General features: G+C 34.1%; 1 protein-coding gene across 1 annotated transcript in view; it reads left to right on the top strand.

The window, feature by feature from the left end:
* LOC108681004 (GATA-binding factor A) overlaps positions 1–2,000 on the top strand; it is a 36,184-nt gene extending 34,184 nt beyond the window's left edge. The window contains exons 9-11 of the mRNA XM_018169938.2: positions 15–79; positions 648–836; positions 1,612–2,000. Coding sequence (XP_018025427.1) covers positions 15–79; positions 648–836; positions 1,612–1,805 — 448 coding nt within the window. The 3' untranslated portion in view covers positions 1,806–2,000. The remainder of the gene's footprint in view (positions 1–14; positions 80–647; positions 837–1,611) is intronic.
* The last annotated feature ends 22,794 nt before the right edge of the window (positions 2,001–24,794 follow it).

Raw genomic sequence — 24,794 nt, 5'->3', positions numbered from 1 at the left:
TTGTTCCTAATCAGGCTGAGTTTACCAGCGAGTGCCACGCCCCTGAGAGTCGCAGGACAGTCCTACCGCGAATCTTACCGTGAGTATACAATCAAACAAATATTCATACAGGGACTATTCATACAGGTACTATTCACACACAGGTGATTAAACGTGAGTTGAAGCCAAATGCAAACACACTGAAAACTTGCATTCATTATGCATTCAGCCGTAAGATTCGTTATCGCTTTTGACTTTCGTTCATAGATTCGGTCGCCGCAACTTATTAAATCGATATTTTTTTTAAATCGATATATATTTTAAATGATTGCATCATTACCCGAAGCCTCGTACAAGCGAACGTTCTGCAATGTCTCATCAATAATTCTGAATGAATAATCTTCGTAAATGCTACTCCGAATGATCACCTTGAATAATTACTTTAAGTGATCACTCTCAATGGTCTATCTCAATGATCTCTCTCAATGATCTATCTCAATGGTCACTCTCAATGATCTATCTGAATGATCACTCTCAATGATCTATCTGAATGGTCACTCTCAATGATCTATCTGAATGATCACTCTCAATGATCTATCTGAATGATCACTCTCAATGATCGCTCTGAATAATCCCTCTGAATGTTCATCTCATGTCCCGCATCACAGACGTGCCCACCGTCATCACTTACCCCGACCATCATTCTCTGGAGCAACACTACTCCTCGTACCACCCCGCACACCTGCACCACCACGCCACCACCACAGCCACCACCCAACCACTACCATCAGCACACGTCTCATCACACCAGTCGTCCGTGGCACCAACCAGCATGCATCATCTATCGTCACCGGTTGGTGAGTTTGGCTCATGTTTGTGGTGGCCGACATGGTGGTGTGTGATGGTTGTGGTGATGTGTGATGGTTGTGGTGATGTGTGATGGTTGTGGTAGTGTGTGATGGTTATGGTGGTGTGTGATGGTTGTGGTGGTGTGTGATGGTTTTGGTGGTGTGTGATGGTTGTGGTGGTGTGTGATGGTTGTGGTGGTGTGTGATGGTTGTGGTTGTATTGTTGTGGTGTGCGTATGATAGATAAAGTTACGCACGTGTATGAGTAAGATCGTTATTTACGCAATACGGGGATGCCATAAAATTCGTATATGAAGCAAATTTTGATTAAAAAGATGAAAATGGTTCGAAAAATTGACGCGAATGATGAATGAAGGTAATGGAAGCGAGTAAATTATGTGATTTTGTCATGTAAATAATTAATGATGTTACTCGTTGATGACAATTGTTCTGAAGACTTCCTAGCGGTTATTAATAATTTTTGGTAAAAATTGTCCAAGTGTTACATATAAGAACGATAAAGTTTGTTGTATTTGTATTGAAATGTCCACTCGCGGAGGATGCGATTTTGTTTTGTTTAAATTATTATTTGGCAAGTTTGATGTACAGTAGCCTTTCAATGTTCAGCCATGTGTTGTTTTTACTATGAATGACACGAATAAAGGACAAACGTATTGGAAATATAAATGATTTCAATTATTGAAGAACTAATGAAGCAATATTCACAGATAATTCAATAACTTATTATTAAATTAATAAATAAAATCAGTAAACGCATGTGCAGTGACAGCCGTGGAAGGAGGCTCGTCTCAACTGCCGCTGCTGCCGCCCCCCTACGTGCCCCCCTCCCTCACCGCCCTGCCCCCCCACATGGCCCACGGGGGGGCGTATGGGGGGACGGGGGCATACCCCTACCCTGCCCCCTCCCCCCACCAGCCCCTCGATGTGGCTATGGTGCATCGGGACATGGAGCACTGACACCACAACCATGGAGCACTGGCATCACAACCATCGAGCACTGACAATCACAACCATGGAGCACTGACACCACAACCATGGAGTACTGACATCACCACCATGGAACACTGACATCACAACCATGGAGCACTGACATCACAACCATGGAGTATTGACATCACAACCATGGAGCACTGACACCACAACCATGGAGCACTGACANATGGAGCACTGACAACCTTGTAGTTTGGATTTAGTCGTCGGCCACAACTGTTGTGTACTAATCATGAAATAGTTTATTACTGAACTTAATTTACTTAACTTCTTCATGAAATTTCTCTATGATTCTCACCATTTGGCCAAATTTTGTCCTTATCTTAAACAGAATTTCTTCTACTGTAAATAAAGTCTTAATTAATCAGTCAGCAGATTGACATTCTTTGAAGCAACATTTTTGTTTTCGCGAGCTTTCCTAAACTGTTAAAAAATCATCTATCAAAATCGTACCATAAAATAAAATTCCAGATTTTATTATTTCCATCCTGTTATCAATTTTTTACCGAAATATTTTTAATGTATATAGCAGTATATCATTGAAGTTGAACATGTGCCAATCTTGGAAATGCTCAATTTTGAGTTTTACGATTTTCGTGCAAAAATATGTGTAAATATTTAAAATATATATATAATTGGTAAGTAAAGCGCAAATGCCATATCTCGTTTTAATTCTAAGGCGATAACTACCTGTTAATGTTTGAAATTCCATGTGTATACGGAATTTTTTATTGTTTTGCGGTGTATAAAAATTAGCCTCGGATTTATTCAACGTTTAATTTTGAATTTATCCGTTTGAGGGGTCGAAATAAAACCCACGTTTAAGTTAAAATATTTTGGATCAAAATTTCCGGAATTCTCATTTGTGTTAATTGTGGGAGAATTGAGATCAATTTACGTGAATAAATTTGTTTTGTTATTGATTAGAACAAATGTTTCAGAAAGTGCTAATAATAACTGAAATGTTGACTTTCAATGCGATATAAATAGCACAGAAACTTTGGAAATATCCATTTGTTGTTGCCATGAAGTTTTTGACGCTTCGTATCATAGACAAATGTGCCAATTCCTCTAATATTTTGTACATTGAATTTTATTGAATTTTTCGCCGATTATGTTAACATTTTTGTACAAATTTAATATTCTGCTTTTTATTTTTGGATGTTGTTAAAATAGTTTTTTGTGTTTGTGCATATGTGTTTGTGTGTGTGTTTGTGAAAATTCTGGGGTAAGTTGCATTATCATATTTTAACAAATATGTTGAGTGTATATCCATGCTTTCATATTGAAAGTTATCTTTAAATATACTTTGAGATGCAAATTATACACATAATTTTTTATGAATAAATTGTTTTACTATAATGTTACTATTTGTCCTTTTGTATAAAAAGAAAGCTTATTACACTATTGCTTCAAATCATTCTCGCCAAATTTTCTAACCGTATTTAAGTAGGACATATATTAGAAGAAAACTGAAATAATTCCAAAAATATAAAATATAATTCCATTCTAATAATTCTATTAGAAAAAACTGAAAATAATTCCACACAATAGTTCACTGAAAAATTGAACTGAAAAATTACACAGTTCATGGATCATCATTCATAATACGTTTTTTGACTGACACCATTTACAGATTGGTGATTAATTACCATCAATATTCCTTTGTCATTAATTAAAGGTAGTAGGTACAATAAATTCTGTTAAATAAACAATGAGAAAGTTTGTCAATAAGACAAAAATTACATACACTCTTATGATAGCAAACTTACGTATTCTATCACATAAAATTTTGCATCTTTAGAACAGTTCAGAACCAAGAAAAGGAGTTTCGAAAATAATTTCGATAGAGCGCGAAAACTTTATTTACATTAAATAAAGACAAAAATGAAGAATACTCATTTGCCTGCTCAAGGCTGAGTCATTTTGAATCCGTTTGAATTTAAAACATCTTTTGTATTTTTTTCTTTCTTTGGAGTCTTACATTTTTTGTACCAAAATTTAGGTGAAGGTAATTGAATTATCTTGGACCAGTGGTACCAAAGCATTACCTTAAACTAATAAAAATTTGGATTAGAAAATAATAAAATAACTGAAAATAAATACAAAAATAAAAGTATTAATAGTTTTCATCAATAATTGTTCTATTCAACCATATGCACATGTATCGATGATCCATCATATCTGCCAAATGCTAACTTTTTGGAGGCTACGAGCCCAAATTCGCCCGAAAATCTGCGGAAAAATTCATCCTGAAATCGGTTCGCTGAACGCTTCCGATTTGAAAGAAGTTGATGCATTGCGGGGTATAATCATTTCTAGTTTCAATCATCAAGTCAAAGTGATATCAGAGCAACTTTACATCACTGAAATTCCGGAGATCAAGCACTGTTTATTTCAGTTTTTTAAGTGACGTCTTAGAATTTTACAGGCAATCAGAAGAGCCAACTTAAAAATAGAAATTTCAATTTCTATCATTTACTATGAGAGATTCATTTCTCACGCACCTTAAATTCACGAAAACTTGTCATTATATTGCAGCAGAAAATTTAACTCGGACTTCAGCTTTCAGCAGTTTTACTCTACGCATTATAATAGCCAAACTGTCTTCAGCTTTCACCCCAGCAGAGAAAAATACGATGTAGCGGCCTATCTTCTGGTGACTGCGTTTCTATGCCTCGTAATCAACGGAAATCGTCAACTGAACGTGAGTGCGGAAGCATAACTTTCAACGAGTCATGACATGCGTACACACACGCCTCCGTGTCGAGGAAACCCTCAATGACTTGGATATCAATTAAACCGTTCGTACTGATAATAGAACGACATTACGGCTGCCGAACGAGCTGTAAAATTTGCCGCTATCGAAACTAATCAAGTCATTTGAGATTTGAAATGAGTGTCAGCTTTATACACGCAAAAAAGTTGCTAGAAAAAGTGATGTTATATCTGGGACATTGAATTATGATTCCTTTGAATATTATATTTCATTCATAGACAAGAATATGCAGTCAAACTATTGCATTGGTTTTTCTCAACGCTTCGATATGCGGTAGAACGAAAACCTTAAAATAATTTATGTAAATGTCGATGGAGTCGTGTGATCAAAATTGGAGGCGAATTTTAATTAAAGAATTTTGAGGTGAAAATTGAATCAAGAGACTGATTCGTGGTTCAAGTGTTAATGGCTACTGCGATATTGAATTAGCATTGCAAAATTGTAATGTGCTTAAAATTCTTTAATGTTCATTATTTGTTCATCTCGAATTATTTGTCAATTATTCCCCCAATCTAATTGTTACTCGCAAATTATTACTGCCATTGAAAAGATTTCCATTGCATCTTTTTCGCTCTCAAATATAACGACGTATGCAAATAAAAATTTTCCTTGTCTTTAAGTGGCCGTAACTCTGCCAAGAATCTTAGAAAATGTGTAATTTGGCTTCATTTTCCAAAAAGGCCTTGAATTTAAGCTGCTCTTTGAAGTTAAACAGTCACTTGAAAATTGGTCAATTACAAGCAATTTATCGTGATAAATGGGATTAATTTGACTCTAACAATGAGTTACACATGAAGATATATTTAGTGTTTACAGAATACTTTCAATTAGAGCAATAATTTTACGAGTAATTTTTTTTAAATACAATGAGTACTGATGAGCGTTATCGATGAGATATGGACAACATAGAGTAGAAATATTATATATATATTTTTGCTTATGTAGAATCTGTGGCAATATTTTCATCACTTTCTAAAAGTTGCATTCACGATTTAAATCGATCCAATTCTTTTCGCAAGATTTTCTTTCGACATTTGTTTGGTTTCTGAAGATCTGCGTGTGAAGTGAAGGTCTCAAAGGCAACTTTGCTCCCGACGGTAGAAAATTACTAATGAGTAAAAGAAGGCTTGAAGCGGTATTTCACGTATATTATTTATTCAACAAAATAACTCATGAGCCAATATGATATTAAAATGTACTAAAATTATGCATTTAAACAAGGTCAGCAAATTCCAAAACACATCTGTGATATAAGGGCAGTAAAAATCATATTTGTATGTACGTACGTCAGACTTAATATCTGAGAGGCAGCATGCTGGTGAATTTCAAAGTAAAAAATTTCGAAAATTTCATTCTGTTTAGAACAGAATACAAGAGGGTACGGAGAGTGACATCGGTAAAAATATCGGGGATTTGGATGGTTGATACCAATAAATCAACTTATTTGCCAACAAGGAAAAAGCTTGTGAATCACAGAGAAAGGTAGCCAATGATGTTTTATCATCCCAAAGGCACTCTCAGATAAATATTTTCGGCAGATGAAGATCACGAGTTGCAGTACTATACCATCGGCAATACCTTGGAATCTGAAGGATAGGTTCCAGAATATTCAAAGAATTTTGTTTACATAAACATTCAAAATTGCTTCAACGTAATCTATGACTGCAATAAAAAAGGTTTGATTATTGAGTAACAGTAAAAGGCTTTTTCTTTGTCATTTATAAAATAAAAAGTTTGCTCGATGAACTCTTGTATTAATTGAAGCGACTTCCTGAACACACATTGTGAGTTGAATATGTACAGTTTTCTCTTCGTATGTAATTTTGTTTACCAGCGTCTGGTGCATGCAGAGATGTTCATATGATGGTCACCTGCACAAACTCTTTCAGTTCAGATTTATGAGACTGATAAAGAGCCGGAGCCACGACCTCTTTTGCAGTCAAGAATATAATTTAATCTCGTTCGCAGAACTTTGCTTAGTTACCTTTAACAAAATGAAACGAACTCATTATTTTTGTTTATTTCTCATCAAAATAAAACCTCCAAAATATTTTCCTGATGTTATTTTATTTTTAAAATTAACTAGTTAAAATCAAATTCTATAATCAAGCATTTTCTATGTTTCTATTGATATTTTAAAATAAATAAAAAATACGATTCATTGTATTTACTTAAAATTTCCTGATACTACTTGTTGCATTCTTTCTTAAAACGATTTAAATTAAATTCTGTTGGTTAAGGCTAGAGTTAGAAGAGACTCGTGTATAAACAATGCTTCGTGATACTTGTCAGGTCCGGCTTAAATATGTGAACAATATTTCCACAATAAAAATTTTATATACATAAGCGGGGAGAATGAATTGTCCCGTATGTTAGAACTATCCGGATCATGATTTATTTATAAAATTAACAGTAGATATGATTTTAAATTTTCCTACAAACAATAATGGAGAATTGAGTGATTGTATTGCTCAATTTTAAATTCAGAATTAACTAATTTAAAAAAAATTTTACACATGTTTGAATACTGAACACAGAATTTTCAGACATTTTTAATAGCCATTGAAATAGATGAACTTTACGAATAACTCTCCCAGCCAAAAGTGTTATAATTCATGCACAAGCAAACAACAACTGAATTGAACACCCTAGTTAATTTCTTACTGCGGACTGTTGCCCGTTGGCAGCTCTACGCATTATTTTCCCGATTCCTCGACCCGCTGAGTGCTACCCTGCAGGGCGGGATGGTCGGGCCTTTTGATGACGGGACTTATCGGGATCTCCGGTCATATTATCGTCCGCAATGTGTTGTCTTATCGCGGGTATGGCGATGCAGAGGCGCGAAAAGACATGTTAGGCTCAAGACTTTGCATATCCTTGGCGCAGTTGGAGATCTCTGGCCGACCACTTACGGATCTTGTCTCCACATGAGGGACCGGCCGGAGCGTCAAGCGCAGACTTGGGAGAATTTTGTATATCCAAGCAGACGATGGGATTTTATTCGACTTGTAATCCCAGTATCCCTCATCCTTCGCACATACCTTTTCGTCTAGTAACACGTATCGTATATACGAACGGCGGTTCGTTCATATATGGTACATCAAATTCAGCAAACTTGAAGTCCAAGTTCAGCAACGAGTGATGCAGTAGCCATTTTCAATTCTTGGTGAACAAAAAGCGTATGAAAAGCGTATGGTGAAATTACAAGCAAAGAACATAAACTCATTAAGTTTGATTGAGACAATCTACGACGGGAGAATAAATTCAACAGTTATAAACCATTTCAAATAATAACGTCAATGAATATTGAAACTTACTCTCGATAATTTTCGTGGTCTGGTTATGCTAGCCGTGAAGCCGCTGATTAGTATTTTATTCTAGCTGTTTATGTGAACTAGGGAAAATTTTATTACTAAAATTGGTTGACGACAAAATTTAATTTGTCACCAATATTATAACAATGAATTATTGTTGGTTTATTTTTCACCTTCGAATTATGAATAAGCGGAAGCACAAGTAAAATCTTGAAACATGGAATTAAGCCAAAATTATTTTCATTCACTCTCAAGCAAGTACTTCCAGATTATCTCTATTGCTGTAGTCAAATATTCTTAAGAACAGGAGTAAAATATACACAAATCAAGGGCGATGCATATAACGAAGCTTTAATACATGAAGGACAAATTCCGTTTTTCTACGTTAATGTAAACAAATATTTTATAATAAATAATTTCAAAACTTTGGTTAGGGGGAATTAGGCGTGTTTTTTACGAAAGTGACCAGAATATTATCATATGATACACCACGCTCAGTTTACAATTCAATCAGCTATTGCTCGTGGAAAATCATGGAAAATTTCTACAACCTAAGTAAGACTGTGAATATATCAAACTACCTCAAAAAATGTCAGTCAAGGATGACTATACTGATGTTGGTTCGCAAAATTTATCAGTGTAGGAGGCCGACCAGACAAACCGCAGGATCTTCCAACAAATCCAACCAATAATATTATTGAAATCCGAAGTTACGATTCTAAAATCAAACAATAAGCTTATCCTTCGCACATACTTTTTCGTTTAGTAACACTTATATACGAACGTCGGTTCGTTCATATATGGTACATCAAATTCACCAAACTTGAAGTCCAAGTTCAGCAACGAGTGATGCAGTGGCCACCCCCTTGTCTGTCGATCGTCCCATAGAAGAACATTCCATGCCCCAAATGTGCCGCCGAGCTCTCAGTGTTCAAGATCTGGAGATTGACGGCTCGAACTAAATGAGTTATCCATGTCGGTAATCAGCGGCGGTGCTATCAAAAATAGTTAGGAGCTCGTAACTCCAACAGCCAGTCAAAGCAAACCTTCCAATCACATATGAGAAATCGGCCGCTTCGTTTAAATATTGTCTGTTAACTGTGCTTAAGCGAATTTTGGTAATTAAGAAATGTTTACGAAGTTGTAAACTGTAACTTTTTTTAATTAAAAATTGTGAATATATTTTAATCAAAAAATTGTCATTAAAAAGTTCTGATAAAACATTTCTCGTGATGATGTTTAAGACGCTCCAACGTTAAATGCGGTTTTTCGTTGAATGCATGTTATGGAAACGAATAACTGAACTCAGTAACTAAGTAGTATCTAGGATATCCAATTTGTGTGGCACTATAAATAACACATTACCTTTCTCCGTAATAATGGATGCGCAAAATTTTTATGAGATTCCCGAGAAAATGTATTAATATCTGCAGTGAACTTTTGCTTTGTGTCGCATCGTTATGGAGCGGGCGCACAAAGTACGCTTCCTAAATATGCCAGCGTCGCCTGGGTGATGTTATAGGACAAACCCGTTTCTTTGGTCCTAAGAAACTGGTTCCTATGCGCACTTTATTTTGAGCTATGGCACCGCGGCTAGAGGTCGCAATCATTACCTGCTCTTAGAAGGTATAAGTCATTATTGGGGACTAGGTAGTCAGTAAATAAATAAGCATTCTCTGACCCCGAACACTTGGTCAATGATCGCAAATAAAGGATGAAGAAAAACTGATGAATTAGGAAATATAATAATAAATGAACGATAAATACAAGAAAACAAATATCAAAACTATAAACCGTGTGTCTTTCTAGCCCTTGCTTTTTAATTCCTATTCATGTCCTATAGGTTCTGAGCCCCGCTCTGTGGTGAATCACAAAACAATAATCAGGTACAAGGCGGGTCTACACGAGGTCACGTAATAGTTAACTCAAAAACAAAATGACAATACACGAAACCTATCCATCTATGAAATTATTTTATTTAAAGGCGGTCCATAACATCATTATATACTTCAGCGATATTACGATTCTCATGCCTATATTCCTCGGCGTTTTATATGTGGATTTGAAAATCGAAAACCTTGGCAATCGCACGTAATTCCGTTTATTGTTTTATTTGGACAGTGAAGCGTTTCAGCGATTTGCAGCTAGCGATAAAAATTGTCGAGAAAAAAAATGGAATTTGATAAAGAATCAAATTTTTAATTATTCTCTGGTTGTTGTCGCGTTGTCGCTTCCAGAAAGTTCGTTTCTATTGAATGATGAGTTCCGAGAAATGCAACATAAATTTTCCAAGCAGCGACATAACTGGACTAACGGCAGATGTTAAACGACGTATCGATGTAATCGTTTTTTTCTTTTGCATGCAAAAGCTGTAGAGTTTAATAGTATACATTCAATTCAATGGTATCAAATGCTGAAAAATGAAATAGCAGAAGGCACAAAAATAAGATATGTAAATTTCTCTCAAATTGCAGTTAAGCAAGTTGAAAATACGTTGTTTTTTATTTGCAAATAAATTGAGGTAGAAATTGGGTCATTAATTTTCAAATACAGAGAAGACGATTATTAAATCATGCTGTCGTATTTAGCTCATAAGGTGAAAGGAAACTGCACCCATTAATTTTATCAATGAGCAAGAAAATTCCCAGTAATGGACAAATTTATATGATATGATATTTTATTTAAAGCTAGGGTTTCGCTCCTGCCGTGTGGGCTGAACTTGCTAAGGCATCTTTTTAATTAATAACTTATGTTAAAGAGACCAAGTTTTTCATTATATTATTTGTAACCACGCCGAGCGCCGAATTTTGGAAATAAATTTGCATGTTAGACTAATCAACAGCTTCCATGGTATAGAGAAAACACAGATAGGATTTTAAAAGTACACTACATTTTGGCTTCATTATAGAATATCTCGAAACAATTTCTAACTTGAAATTTCTCTTGATACAAAAGTTGCTTGAAATGAAGACCATGAGTTAAGTTTTCACCAATGCTCTCAATTGAAAAAAAATTATATCAGTACCTGAACATGATCACCAATGCTCTCAATTGATAAAATTATAACAGTACCTGAACATGATCACCAATGCTCTCAATTAACAAAATTATATCAGTACCTGAACATGATCACTAATGCTCTCAATTGATAAAATTATATCAGTACCTGAACATGATCACTAATGCTCTCAATTGATAAAATTATAACAGTACCTGAACATGATCACCAATGCTCTCAATTGATAAAATTATATCAGTACCTGAACATGATCGGCTGACGAATATACAACATTCTTAATAGTAAGTCAACAGATTTTCGATCATCGACGTAGTGTTCGCCAGTTAAAATCAATGAAGGAACATCTGTTCGCAATATCCAGGTGACGGAGGTATCATTAATTACAGGACAAGATTATGAATTTCTACGGTCTAGACAACTTTTTCTTGTCATGACGGCCAGACAGTGCCATAGTCTATTTATTTTAGGCCTTATATATGATTCAATGTCATCATTGACTGCAAGTCAAAACTTTCAAAGAAAGTTATTTTGCTATTTTTAGCGAATTTTCTCATTTATGAAAAAAATGCACTATTGTGCTCGCCATGTCCGTCTGTCTGACTGTCTGTCACGTTTTCGTCGACGAGAAAATGCGCTCTCTGTCATTCACTGCAGTGAGTACTGCGTTACATTTTTTGTTACATGAAGATGTAACGTTTTTGTTTACTTATTGGTAGATGTTATTCCTACAAAAATTCAGATAGCTATAAAATGAGCGCTATTGAATTCTGTCAATGTTCTTTCTAGAACAAAGTTGTTCTACAAAGTTGTTCTATTTTCTACACATAACATAAACTTTGACCAATTTCATATTTCCTGTTTTTACATTGTGTCTTCTACAATAAGTTCGCACAATGTATTTTGGTTTAACTAGGAAATTTTCTAGTCAGTGGGAGAAAAATAAAAGCGTTACAAGAGCAAAATGTGTAAACTGTAACACTTATACACCAAATATCCTACTTTAAGCATTGTAATATGAAATATGCAATGAAATTTTAGACGGTAATTGTTTTGAAATTTCATACTGTATGAAAATTAATTTACTTCAGGAACATAAATCCAAATGATTGTGTTTTCAATCCGAAGATCCCGAAAGAATTCGACATGCATGCAAATATCAAAGTAATAATTGGAAGAGGGATAATCACACTAAATTATGAGAATTTACATTATTAAAATTAACGTATGAAATTTTGAAGGCAAGAAGAAATTTGTAAACAAATATTTATTTCGATTGTCGGAAATTTATCACGGTGAAGTTTATATTTGATGGATTTTTATAATTCACTGATAAAATTTCCCCCTTTCTTAATATATAAATATTTTCTAGGTCTGCAACTATGGAAGATAATCGTGGGAGTACCTATGTTGCAAATAATAGATCGTTTGCACCTTATTGGGTGACTCGGAATACGAGTAACTATTTGTTTATATTCATTCCAAGAAGATATTTATAGAATCTAATAAAAAATATAACTCAGTACTCACTGCAGCGAGTGACAGAGAGCGCATTTTCTCGTCGACGAAAACTTGAGGTCACGGACAGACGGACGGACAGACGGACAGACAGACGGACGGACAGACGGACAGACAGACAGACCGACGGACATGGCGAGCACAATAGTGCATTTTTTCCGTAAATGAGAAAATGCGCTAAAAACTGCCAAAATTTGGCTAAATGGTAATTAGAGAGTCATTAAAATTCAAAAAGATATTTGAACGAATTCGAAATAATTACATAAATTTCGATATATGTCTACATTTTATAAAACTACTGCAAATTCTTCGTAATATCAGACAGGTTTCGCGTACGCTGAGAACAATAACAGGCAATTCTTTGTTTCGTTTCTAGTTGACAAAATGTACCAGATTTAAATGCTGCGACGCGCCTACTCGGTGATGATAACTAATTTTTTTCAAACGTCTACATGGCCTACTTAAGCCGTTGAAATATAAAATTTATCTGCAAATGTAGGAAGCAAAGAATTGAAACAATCTTTTGATAGTTTAAAGTAAATATTCAGAGTGTATTGAAATATCACAAAAGATTCTTAAAAACAAGAATTCTTCAAATTTGTCGCCAATAAAGTTGAAAACATTTTTGAAATAAATTAGGAACTTAAAAATCTAGATTCATTGACATAATTACAATCAGAATTTGGATGTGAGCCTTTCCTTAAATAATCAAAATATATCATTCTACATGAATCGATTATTAAGAAAAACCTCCTAAAGATAGCTCACAAGAAACTTATCTTCACAAAGTAAATACTTGAAACAGTTGAGCGAGTCCCACATTAGTCTGAGGAGTTAATGAGCCGCATAGAAGTTATTACAGAATCTATTGGTCCCTTTGATATTTCAACGATGGAAGTGCTATATATATTTATATACGGGTAAAAAAATTAATTCCTCATCAGATTTATCTTCAAATTAAGATATCCATTCGACAAGCTAATCTAGATATTTTTTTCGATGTACGATTTCAAGAATAATTTATCTATGTTCGATTGGGATAGAATTGTACAATTTGTTGCATGCTTTACTACGAGAAGAAACCAGTTCCTACGATGACAGAGGATTGTAAGATCTCAATTTTTTTATTGGATGAATGTCGATAATTCAATCAAACAATAAGGAATTAAAAATAATCATGTAAACTCCATAACGATAATGACGAACTTAATAAATAAGTCATTTAAGAAATGTATTTTAATTTGGAGCATAAATTCATCCTGTCTGCTGGTTGCACCAGTATTAAAATAAGGTGTAAAATAATAACGAGATTTTAAATTATAATCTTGCCATCATAAATGGGTCGAATAGGTCGAATTAAACTGCGAACAATTTAGCTACTGCATCAACATAATACACTTCAAACTTGAATAACTGACCAAATCTTTTTGAATGTTTTTTAAGCTACTTTTCACATGGTATGCTCACTATTAATTACAATTCTTTGAGGAAAGAACGCACATTTGGTTTGTGGCATCAAGTGGGATTTATTTTGAGGTAATGAACAGGAAGAAAGATGAATATTTTTATATACGAATTTTTCTCGTAGATTAGTTATTAATTATACTTGATTTGAGCTTCTGCATCAAGTTACGGCAAAATTAACAAGTAATCAGAATAAATATAAGTATCGTTGAACTCTCTGCCTATGATGACCGACTGAGTTTGTGCAGCCTAGTACACAGCTGGTAGAATCGTAATAAGTCATTATGTTCGTAATTAAATTAAATTATTTTAATTGAAAATTGATTTAAAATACCGTAGCTAGATTGAAATTTTTATGGGTGGTAAGTGCGCCAAATCGCGCTGAAATCGTAGGCGCAATCGCCAAAACGCTAAAATATTCAATGGTGTAGTTGTTTACAATCAAAGTATATATCATCATCCATTAATTCCAAATAAACAATTTTCAGCTCGTTTTACTTTTATTTGAAATTCGACAATTTAGGCATTCATAAAAATTATATAAATGCAAATTAAATTACTGAATATATTATATGAAATTCCCCAAACTTATATTCTTTCTACACCCGTAATAAAAAGCATTTACCGAAACTGCAATTATCAACTTGTAATTGTGGAATCTATAAACTCTTAATTAGAGTATTATTAGTTCCCTAATACTGAAAAATACTCATCATTTCATTAAATGTAGACACCAATCGAAATATGAAGTGTAAATTTTCAACATTCACTATTGAAAAATATATAAATATTCTACATTTTTTGGCGCCTCACAAAATTTCTCATGGAGTATTTAAGGAATTACATCAAATAATGTATACAAAAATAAATATGAGATAAGACAGGAATATATGACTATTTATTAACATGGTTGGCGATCTTTTTATAACAATGGCAATGAAGCTATTGTAACGGCAGCTGCATACACGAAAAGATAATATAATCGTCAAAGGTTGAGAAAAATGGAATTTGAAAATGAAAAAAATAATGGTCAACGACCCATAATGGACCCAACAAAATGGGTCAAAATGGGTCGAATGTTCCAAAATAATGGAACATTCGACCCATAAATTAAATTCCCAGTAAAAGGTAATTGTCACAGATTCAAAGTGCCAACAAATTTTCATCACCAGGACATCAGATTTTATTTAATTTTCACGCCAAAAGTAAAGAAAGCTCAATCAACGAGCATGTGCATGTCGTCATTTTCATGAATGAAGCAAAATCTACGAGTTGAAAACTCGAATGAAAAAGTTGAAAAAACTCGATAATTTTCTTGAGAAGTCAACGTGCTGGACACTTATCAACGTTTGCGTGCAAGTGAAACTTGTTTCAAGTTTCACGCCAGCTACAGTAGGTCATATTTAACAGACTTTATTACGATTTGATTATACGATTTTTGTAAGCTTTAAGTTTCTTTTTGTAGTGAATGCTCTCCTCCTTTATCATTAAACTCTTATTTAGAAAGAATAATGTTGTCATGAGTTATTGTTGGGCTAACAGGGATATAATGAAAGGATTGATTCAGTGTTGAATTTATAATCAGGGACAGACGCAGGGATATAGGAGATAACAGTCTTTTGAATTTATTAAATTGTATAACCTTCATCCTGCGATGAAATGCTCAGAATAGTCAATTTCATTAAAAAGTAAAGTAAATATCGATAGCTTGTAATCTACGAATTGAGGTGTATATATGCATACACATGATATACAATCATTAAATGGAGATTCTCCTTAAGCTTTGCATAAAGCCATAGGTCATAGATAAACTACTTTGAACTACCTCAAGCAATCAACTAACGTCGAAAAATTGTAGATGACATCACATAACTTGCCAGATTATTCGTTGAAAATGTGAACTCTTACGAATATAGCCAACATACCAGCGATCGCGTTTTTGCATGCTTGTGTGTCAGTAGATACTGTGATGTGATTTGCTCTTTATTCTCTCGAGATCATCCATTATCGGGCTGAAGTTGACAGGCTGCGATAAAGCAACTCTTTTACCAGCAAAATCGCTTATGCGAGACTCTCGAGACGCAGCGAGCCTTTGATAGCTCGGTGTGCCAGGCGCAAAGGCCTGCGTCTATAGAGTCGCTTCTTCATCCAGAGTTTTATTCATAAATATCATGAAAGGAAATAATTTGAGCTCATACTCAACTCTAAAATATTACGAAGCGTTTTTCTCTACAAAATATGTAAGGTATAACCTATCCTTATGACATTATGGAGCATTTAATAGGATTAGCAAGTAATCTAAACTAATAAATATTTTATATTAAACTTTTGAGCATCTTGCGAGTTTCACCGGCTCGTTTCCGCAGCACATGGCCTCTTGTGATAGGAAAAACACGTGAATATAAGTGACGCAAAATATTTATATTATTTTATAGTTTGCGTTGGATATGTGACCAGAAAAACACAGGTTAACTTTTAGATCTGGCTCAACGCGGAATGCCTAAATGTTCCCTAAGAAAATAATGTGACATGTTTCTGGCATAAGTGAACTGTTATTAAAGGAAATATAAATGCAGGTACATCTTTGCTTGCTATGCTATATGTTCTCTTTAACTTTCAAAGAACAATATTCCTTCAATGACGGATCTTACGAGAAGTTTATTTTTGCTAGAGAGGCATCTGAATTGAATTTAGTCTGCAAAACGTATACGGGAATTTCCAATGGAAATTATAAAACATCAAATTATATATTGCGGAAATTATATTCACAATATAACAAATTGATAAAGAAGTACAAAGTAAGTGATGGAACAGAAAAAATGACACCCCTACTATATTAATCACTACCAAGCATTAAAAAAAGAATGGAGTCAGAAAACAGAAGAACGCGAAGTGCTTGAGGTATTGTCTCGTCCTGATACTTATTGTAAATTCTATATCCAAGTTCGTAGCTCGAAAATTTTATGCTTATGGTAATAATTTATGAATTATAATATAGATTTTAAATTTCTGTAGCCGCAGCTTTGACGCATTTCTTGTTATAGCATTTGTTCATGCGAGTAGTTTTCAGTATCGCTAAATATAAAAAGAGTCACCACGCGTCACTTTTGCTTTCCAGGCTGACCTGTACAGTGCGGCGTGGAGACGCTCAACATCTAGTGTCATATTATTATGTGTCTGACTTAATTTTATTAGGATTTATTACTATACGTAATGACATTTTAACATTTTATAGCCGTAGATGCAAAATAATTTCAACCTGAGGCATTATAGGCCATATAAGTATGGTTGTGGCTAAGACGAGTGTTAGCGTACACCTGTTATCTTTATTGGAATTCAGATTTTTGTGTTTACTTGAGTTTCAGTGGTCATGCCCTAGTATGAATTACATTGTCAGTAAACGTGAAGACCATTCCCTAGCTAGGATGGTTAGTGACCAACTGGATCAACTGGATGGGCTGGTGAATGAAATTAGCGGCTCCAAACACCATGCACGAATATAAATAATAAGATGCATTCAACATAATTTTTTTGCATACTATCCTTCTCTACATCGCGTCGCAACCGGAGCCATAAATATTTTTTTAGGTATAAAATAATTTATTATATTTTTTCTACCCGATTGGGTCTAGTATAGAGTTCTATATAAGACCGCGAAGAGTAGAAATAAATGAATTAAAATTTGAAGTAATTGTAAATTAACGTATTTAAATTTGAAAGTTAAAAAAAGTAAATTAGGCCATTTTGATCCCACGACTGAATCTCACGTCAGCCCAGCCCTTACAATAAGCGAAAAATACCGGACAAACGTAAATGAGAAAACGCCACAACAAATTTTTATTGCAATGAAATAAAGATCTAATATGAATCGACGAAGAAATACCTGTTGAATTTACAAAATAATATAGAATTTTCACTCACAAACTTGAGCATTTCTTTCAAATCTCGACACGGATTCACTGTAAATCCAAACGCCGCCGAGCTTACACCCGAGGTGTTGTTTTTCACGCGTGGTGGAGCCATCTCGCCGCGCCCAGCTCTGACCAGAGGAAATTATCGGCTTGTATGCGCATCTTATCACCCCAATGCATTTCAACAATGCACGCTGTATGAATAAGCGACATTCCTTGCGTTCTCAGAGCAGCGAGTGAGCAATTCGGCCCCACGACGGAGAGACCGAACTGCTGAAAGTCGAAGTCAAGATGGGCAAGGTACAGGGTGGAAACAAGCAACGAAACTGAGGTATGGAAAACTAATATTGCTTTGCAGTTATCGAGGCCGTAAAGCCGTATGAACAATCTGGATTTGATATAAAATATGAAAGAAATGCAACAAGATGAAAAATTGAGAAACAGTTTATATATAAGTGATGGAAAATTAAATCGTTCAACAACATATTTGATGGCGAGATTTCTTAGCCAAGTAACAACATGTTGGTAAAGAAGCTATGACAATACTGACGTTTATCAGTAGTGAATGGTTTATTGAGATGGTAAGTTATGATGTTTGTGACTCAACGTTTTCTTTCGTGAAGACACGTAGAAAAAATAAAAGAGGCCTATTCACTGATACTGAAGTGAAATAGATATAACTGATAAAAGCGCAGGCATAAACAGAAATAACAATTAGCAGTACTGTTTAAAGAGTTCATATTGAGTAGATATTTGTATACCATTAGAAACTTAGATAATCATCGAAAAGAAGATAATCATGCGAAGGGAGAAGATAATCATTGAATAGCATAGAATCGGAGGAAATGTGATAATTAATAAGAGGTGATGGTGATAGCCATTAGCAAAGCAATAATCTACGGAGGATCGATGATCAGTGTAAAGGAGATAATCAAATGAAAGTTGATAATCAGAACGACTGAGTGAGCTGACAAGGAGGAAATACAGGGAGGATTATTGCTGTTTGACTTCGGAGTGGCAAATATCAACAGTGCGTCTTCAGTCCTCATTTAAAAGTTTTAAATAATATTTGATTCCACACAAGAGACCCTAACAATGCCATATGTTTAAAATTAGAAAATAATATAATCAGATTCGACCTCTGAAGAGTCATTACGAAGCATATTCACAAAATAATAAATAGAAGAAGAATATACATTATTTTTCAGTCTTGTTTACCAGGAATAAAATAATATCTCGCAAAAAAATTCTAGAAATCTGTCATATTTTTAACATTTGGTAGTGATATGGTAATTTTTATATTCTCTTTCACAAGTGGTCATCTGCGCCGACAAAATATTACTTAATAAATATTATATAGATTATTAATTTTTAGTCCCTAAACTGAAATGATATTTATGTATATATGAATAAAAACCACATCTCAATAAAAAGAGAGGCCCGAAAAACCCTAGTTGAAATACGTTCTGACTCCAATCAGCTTTCGCTCGATCGCAGTCGAGGCAGCGAAGCTTTCCATCAATTATAGTCGGCGAGGCTCGGTCTCGGCGCGACTATTTACACAGCTTCTCAATTTTAGGCACCGCGTCCCAGAATTAGAATAGACCCATGGCGTAGAAGCTCTCTAACTAATTTGGTCATAAACTTGAGGGCCAAGACACTTCTATGATAGACTAATAGTGTAGCCTGATAAGCGGGCGGCTCTGGCGCTCTGGAGCGCCGAGTGTAGTCGGTGGAGCGAAGGCAAGTAGAAGTAGGAAGTGTGTTGTTGTTACGTAGTAAAAGTGGAGTAGAAATGTGGGATGAGGGATAAATTTTAAGAATTGATTGTGATTAAAGAAAGGAGATGAGCAAAGGTATGAAGTGTGTTGTTGTTACGCAGTAACAATGGAGTAGAAACGTGGGATGCGGGATAAGTTTTAAGAAATAATTTTAGTTAAATAAAGAAGAGGAGCAAAGGTAAGAAGTGTGCTGTTGTTTCGTAGTAAAAGAGTAGTAGAAATGTGGGTTGAGAGGTAAGTTTTAAGAATTGATTTTGGTTAAAGAAAGAAGAGGAGCAGAGGTTGGAAGTGTGTTTTTGTTACGTTGTGAAAGTGGAGTGTAGGTTAATGGATAGATTTAAAGAAGTCATTTTGTTTAAAAAAATTTGAGGCAGACATAAAAAGTTTGCGGTTCGTAGTAAAGTGGAGTAGAAACGTAGGTTAATGGATAAATTTTAAGAAGTAATTTTGTTTAAGAAAAAAATTGAGGTAGACATAAGAAGTTTGCTGTTACGTAGTAAAAGTGGATTAAAAACGTAGGTTAATGGTTAAATTTTAAGAAGTCATTTTTTTTAATTGAGGTAGACATAAGAAGTTTGCTGTTGCCTAGTAAAAGTGGAGTATAAACGTGGGTTGAGGATAAGATTATACGGAGTAATTTTGATTAAAGAAAGAAAGGAGGTATAGAGGTAGGAATTATATTGCTACGTAGTAAAATTGGAGATGATACGTAGATTAATGGATAGATTTTGTATTTAGTACCTTTGGTTGAAGTGAGCGCTGACGTATATAGCTAGGAAAAGTGTTGTTACGTTGATACGTGGAGTATGAATGTTGATTACGAATAAATTTTATGGAGTAATTTTGGTTAAAGAAAGGAGGGACTGAATTTATAGTGAATAATAGGGGTTGTAAGAGGAAGACGAATGATTTGTTGTGGCATAATGGATTATACCGCATATGCTATGAGAAGAAGAAAAAATTTAAGAAGAAAGGTTTTCGTTTTTGCCTTTATGATAATAACTCTGTGGTAGAGTTAAAAGTTTTCAAAATGGACTACTATAGCTTTCGAATGATTTTGGGAATTATCGGGAAAAAATTGCATGGAAATTTTGGATAGATGAAGTACAGCCGATAATATTCCGATCGACTTAGCATTGGCTCGGCAGAAACATATTACTTGAGACAAGATATTAGTTGAAGGCATCATATGAGCATGGAACAAATATTGCCAGAGACATTTCATCGACTTAGTTAGGTAGAGTTTTAGTTCTGAAATGAATATTATCTCTTTCAACCGAAGCTTTTTAAAGGATTGGATTGCCGGATCTATTCACACCCGTATATTAAGCAACTGTATCTAATTACCATATCTATGAGATTGCCGTCTCTAATTACATCCGTATTAAGCTACCGAATAGGTAGATAATACCTAAATCAAGCAGCCGGTAAAAATTTCAATTGCAATGTATAATATCTGATGAATCAGTTTCGACGCTTTGTTCTGTTTATGAAAGAGAATTTGAAAAAGTTTTCTCCACCAGATCACGAATTCATATATCAATAATTATCACATCAATAGTTTGTTGGGGTATGACTTTAGCAATTAAGTGAAGAAGTTGCCTTTTTTCCTTAAACCATTAATTAAAAAGAAGGGAGTTATGGTTAGTGGAAGAATTATTGCATTTAATCCCAAAATAAAGGATTAACAGAGGGTGGATTTCAGCAACTGTAGGAGTTCCAGTATTTTCTCCTCGAACCATTAATTATCAGGGGGGTGACTTTTAAACAAAACAGAGGCATAAGCTTGGCTGTAGTTTCATGCCAAATGTGATCTGACAGTACAAACATGCGTATAAATTTAAAGCAATGCATATGCATCGCTTATGGTAGAAAATTAGGCCTTTGTATAAGATTCAATCTTTAGGCATATATATATTGGTAACATTGAAAATATACCATATTTATGAATATAGGCATGGATAATTCGCACTAAACGCCTAAGCCAGGACGCACGAGATTATTGACAAAAATGTTAAATTTCAACCTCGTCGATTTGAAACTAAATTAGCATGGCAAGAAAAGAGTTCATATTTTTTCGAGCTTCCTATAGGCCAATTTCAAATGATTCAACAGCATATATCAAACAATCCTCTCCTCTCCCCTGAACTTGGATTGCCGAATGCAATTATAAAACACCGTCTAGGAACATTATCATTCTAAAACGAACAATATTATTGCCATTTCGGAACAATTTCAGTGCAGTTCAGCATTAGATTGTCTCGCATTTTTGCATGTGTAAGTCAAGTAATAGGAAATTTTTCGTTAAGTGGAGCTCGTCTGCTGTTCGGTTCTTACCGGAGGAAATAAATCTCCGAGATAAGTAAGCAGCTGCTGGATATATTCGCTGCTCTGCATGCATGTGAGTGCGGCTGGTGTCATTAAAACCAAACTCGAATAATGAAAGTTGGAAAAATATTGAATTGTTTCTTAGGTCTGCGTTGGTATTGTTTCTATTTATATCTGAACGACATACATTTTTGTCCACACAACGACACAACTGGGACTGTTTATTCATGCGAGTGAAAATACCGTCGCAAACTAGCGATCTAAGGAGATATTTTTCATGCGCTATTAACGACCATTCACTTTTCACTAATGATCGACCATTCTAATAATCTGCAATGGTTTGCGTTGCATTGCGGCGCAGCGTTTGAGTCTCAGTTGATGGTGTTATTGTGTCACACTATATTAATTGTTATAATGATGTTAGAACTGGGTGAAGATGTGTCAGTACATTTTTAGTATATTAATTACAATTTGCAGCACCATTTTGGAGGCAAAATCAATCCTTCATCATGATCGTTGATCGGCTGCAATTATACTCTTGACCACCATGCAAATCGCTGATCGGTTAGAATACTCGCTATATAGTCATGCATGATAGTTGATCGACTATATATGCGAGTATACACTACTCGTTATATTGACGATACTCGGGATCGACAATATAAAAACTCGAGATTGACTTTAGTATTTACAAAAAGATGATGATTTCTTCCGCAGTTTTATCGCTGCCGAACTACGTCGTATATATATACATCATTCGTGCATGTGTATAGTTGTTCTAGTTAATTAAACGGAAGCTCTTGTTACATTGTACTTGCTTATCAATGGCATGAAAAACTGGGCTGTGTGTTACCATATCTGTCGCGTATGAGCTACTATCCTGAGTTACTATAACTATAATATACTATATGATGTGCTGCAAGCATATTAATTGTGTTCCTGTACTGAAGGAACACGTATATAGTACTGAATATCTTGTTGAACATATCATGAATTTTTGCCAGCATAACGCAATTTTAGTTCTTTTCAGTCTCATATTCGGTGAATGTAGGAGAAAAATATATTAGCTGGAAGGTTTGTCTAACATTCAAATGTTTAAGCTCGTAATGAGATTAATTTTAAATAATTTTTTACCGATTATTGAAGAATTTTATGCAATATTTTTTCGTCACATTTTTAATCGTAGTGCCCTCGTCGGACACTAGATTATTTTTAGAAATCTTCTCATCCAAAATTGTTCGATAAGTAAAAAAACATTATAGTTTAAAGCAATTGGAGTCCATATTAAATTTTTAATGCACGTCGAATCGATCGACTAAAGTAAAGTATTATAATACTAATTAGAGTATTGATATTCATGAAGTATTTCATTTTATTGAGTATTTAAAAATATTCAAGTTGCATAAGTGTATGGCATAAGTTATTCTCAGTTGTATTAGATTCGGTTCAATAGCTTTCTTATTTTTTTAATACTTTATCGATCGGAGACGATATTTCTGCCGCAACGTTTTGCTCATGCTCAAAGTTTTAATCTTTACACATTATGAGCATTTCAGTGTAGTGAAGCCGTATTGACTGCTGCAATAGAATTGCAATTGATTACGTTGTTGGCAACGTAATATGTAATATAATTTTCTTACACAATATTGCTCCACTTCTCCCCTGCATTCCGTCAACTCATTTCTGTACAAATTGTTACCATGTGAAATGTCCTGAAATTTCAGCGACTCACTTTTGTACAAAATTAAACAATATGAATATTTTATAATTTATTATATTATGTCCTTTTTCTTTATGGTAGTTCACCAAAGAATTATTATTGCACATGCATCCTTTTATTTTTTATATCTTTAAGTTGCTCAAAAATAATGCACTCACTTCGATCGATGCATTCTTCAAAGAAATAAACAGATATTATTTTACGAAATTAAGACATTGTTTAGATCATCTTAATTCCATAAGATGAGATTGCCTAAGTTTCACTTATAAAATTACTTATTTTTTATTGCAGTTAATATCAACAATTAAATGATATTTTATCTGTATTCATAGTCGCAAATATTAACTGAATATAGGATTTGATTTTTTTGAAAAGTGCTTTGTACGTGTACATTATTAATGTAATATATGAAAAAATGATCCTTCTTCATAAATACTTATATATGTCACATTTGATGTTCCGAATTGTTTTGATAATGTCTATATATCTTTGCAAATATATAATGTTCGCTAAAGTAGAAAAGAAAACCGAAGTTTATTAACGAATCCATTTAATCGTTATACAATACTTTTTGTAACGAAATAAATATACTGTCGAAATATAGACAATATTGAAAACGATATATGCTCAACCGCAATCGCCCTCAAATGTATAAACTAAAAATTTTAGCTATGGCATCATTGTTCTGCCAAGATAGGTTTTATTTTAAATGACGCATTTATTAATTACTTTAAGATCATTGAATTGAATTTAAAATTTCGGAGCTCAAAATTTGCTGACATTCTACAAATTTTGCAAATTAAAACTGAGCAATGTAATTTTGGGTGATTGAAAATTTATATTTTTGTCAGTAAAGTTCGCAACTGTTGAATTCAATGAAATTTTTTGAATCAGGTTGGACGAAGATAATTTCAAAACATGGCAAATCACATTGCTTCCAATGATCAAACAAAGCATTAAGCTTTTAAATATTATGATAAAAATATTATGATAAATAAATGTAAATAAAATATAACGATAAAGAAAACCTTGTTAGTAAAACCTTTCACATTTCTTTCTTTCGAGATCCATTAGATGGATCCGCCCACACATGACTTGTAATTTTGATGAAAACTCGTCACGAAA

This window comes from Hyalella azteca, unplaced genomic scaffold (genome assembly GCF_000764305.2).
Source record: "Hyalella azteca isolate HAZT.00-mixed unplaced genomic scaffold, Hazt_2.0.2 contig13181, whole genome shotgun sequence".
NCBI lineage: Eukaryota > Metazoa > Arthropoda > Malacostraca > Amphipoda > Hyalellidae > Hyalella > Hyalella azteca.
Note: the sequence above shows the minus strand (reverse complement) of the source record. Positions and strands in the feature narration are given on the sequence as shown.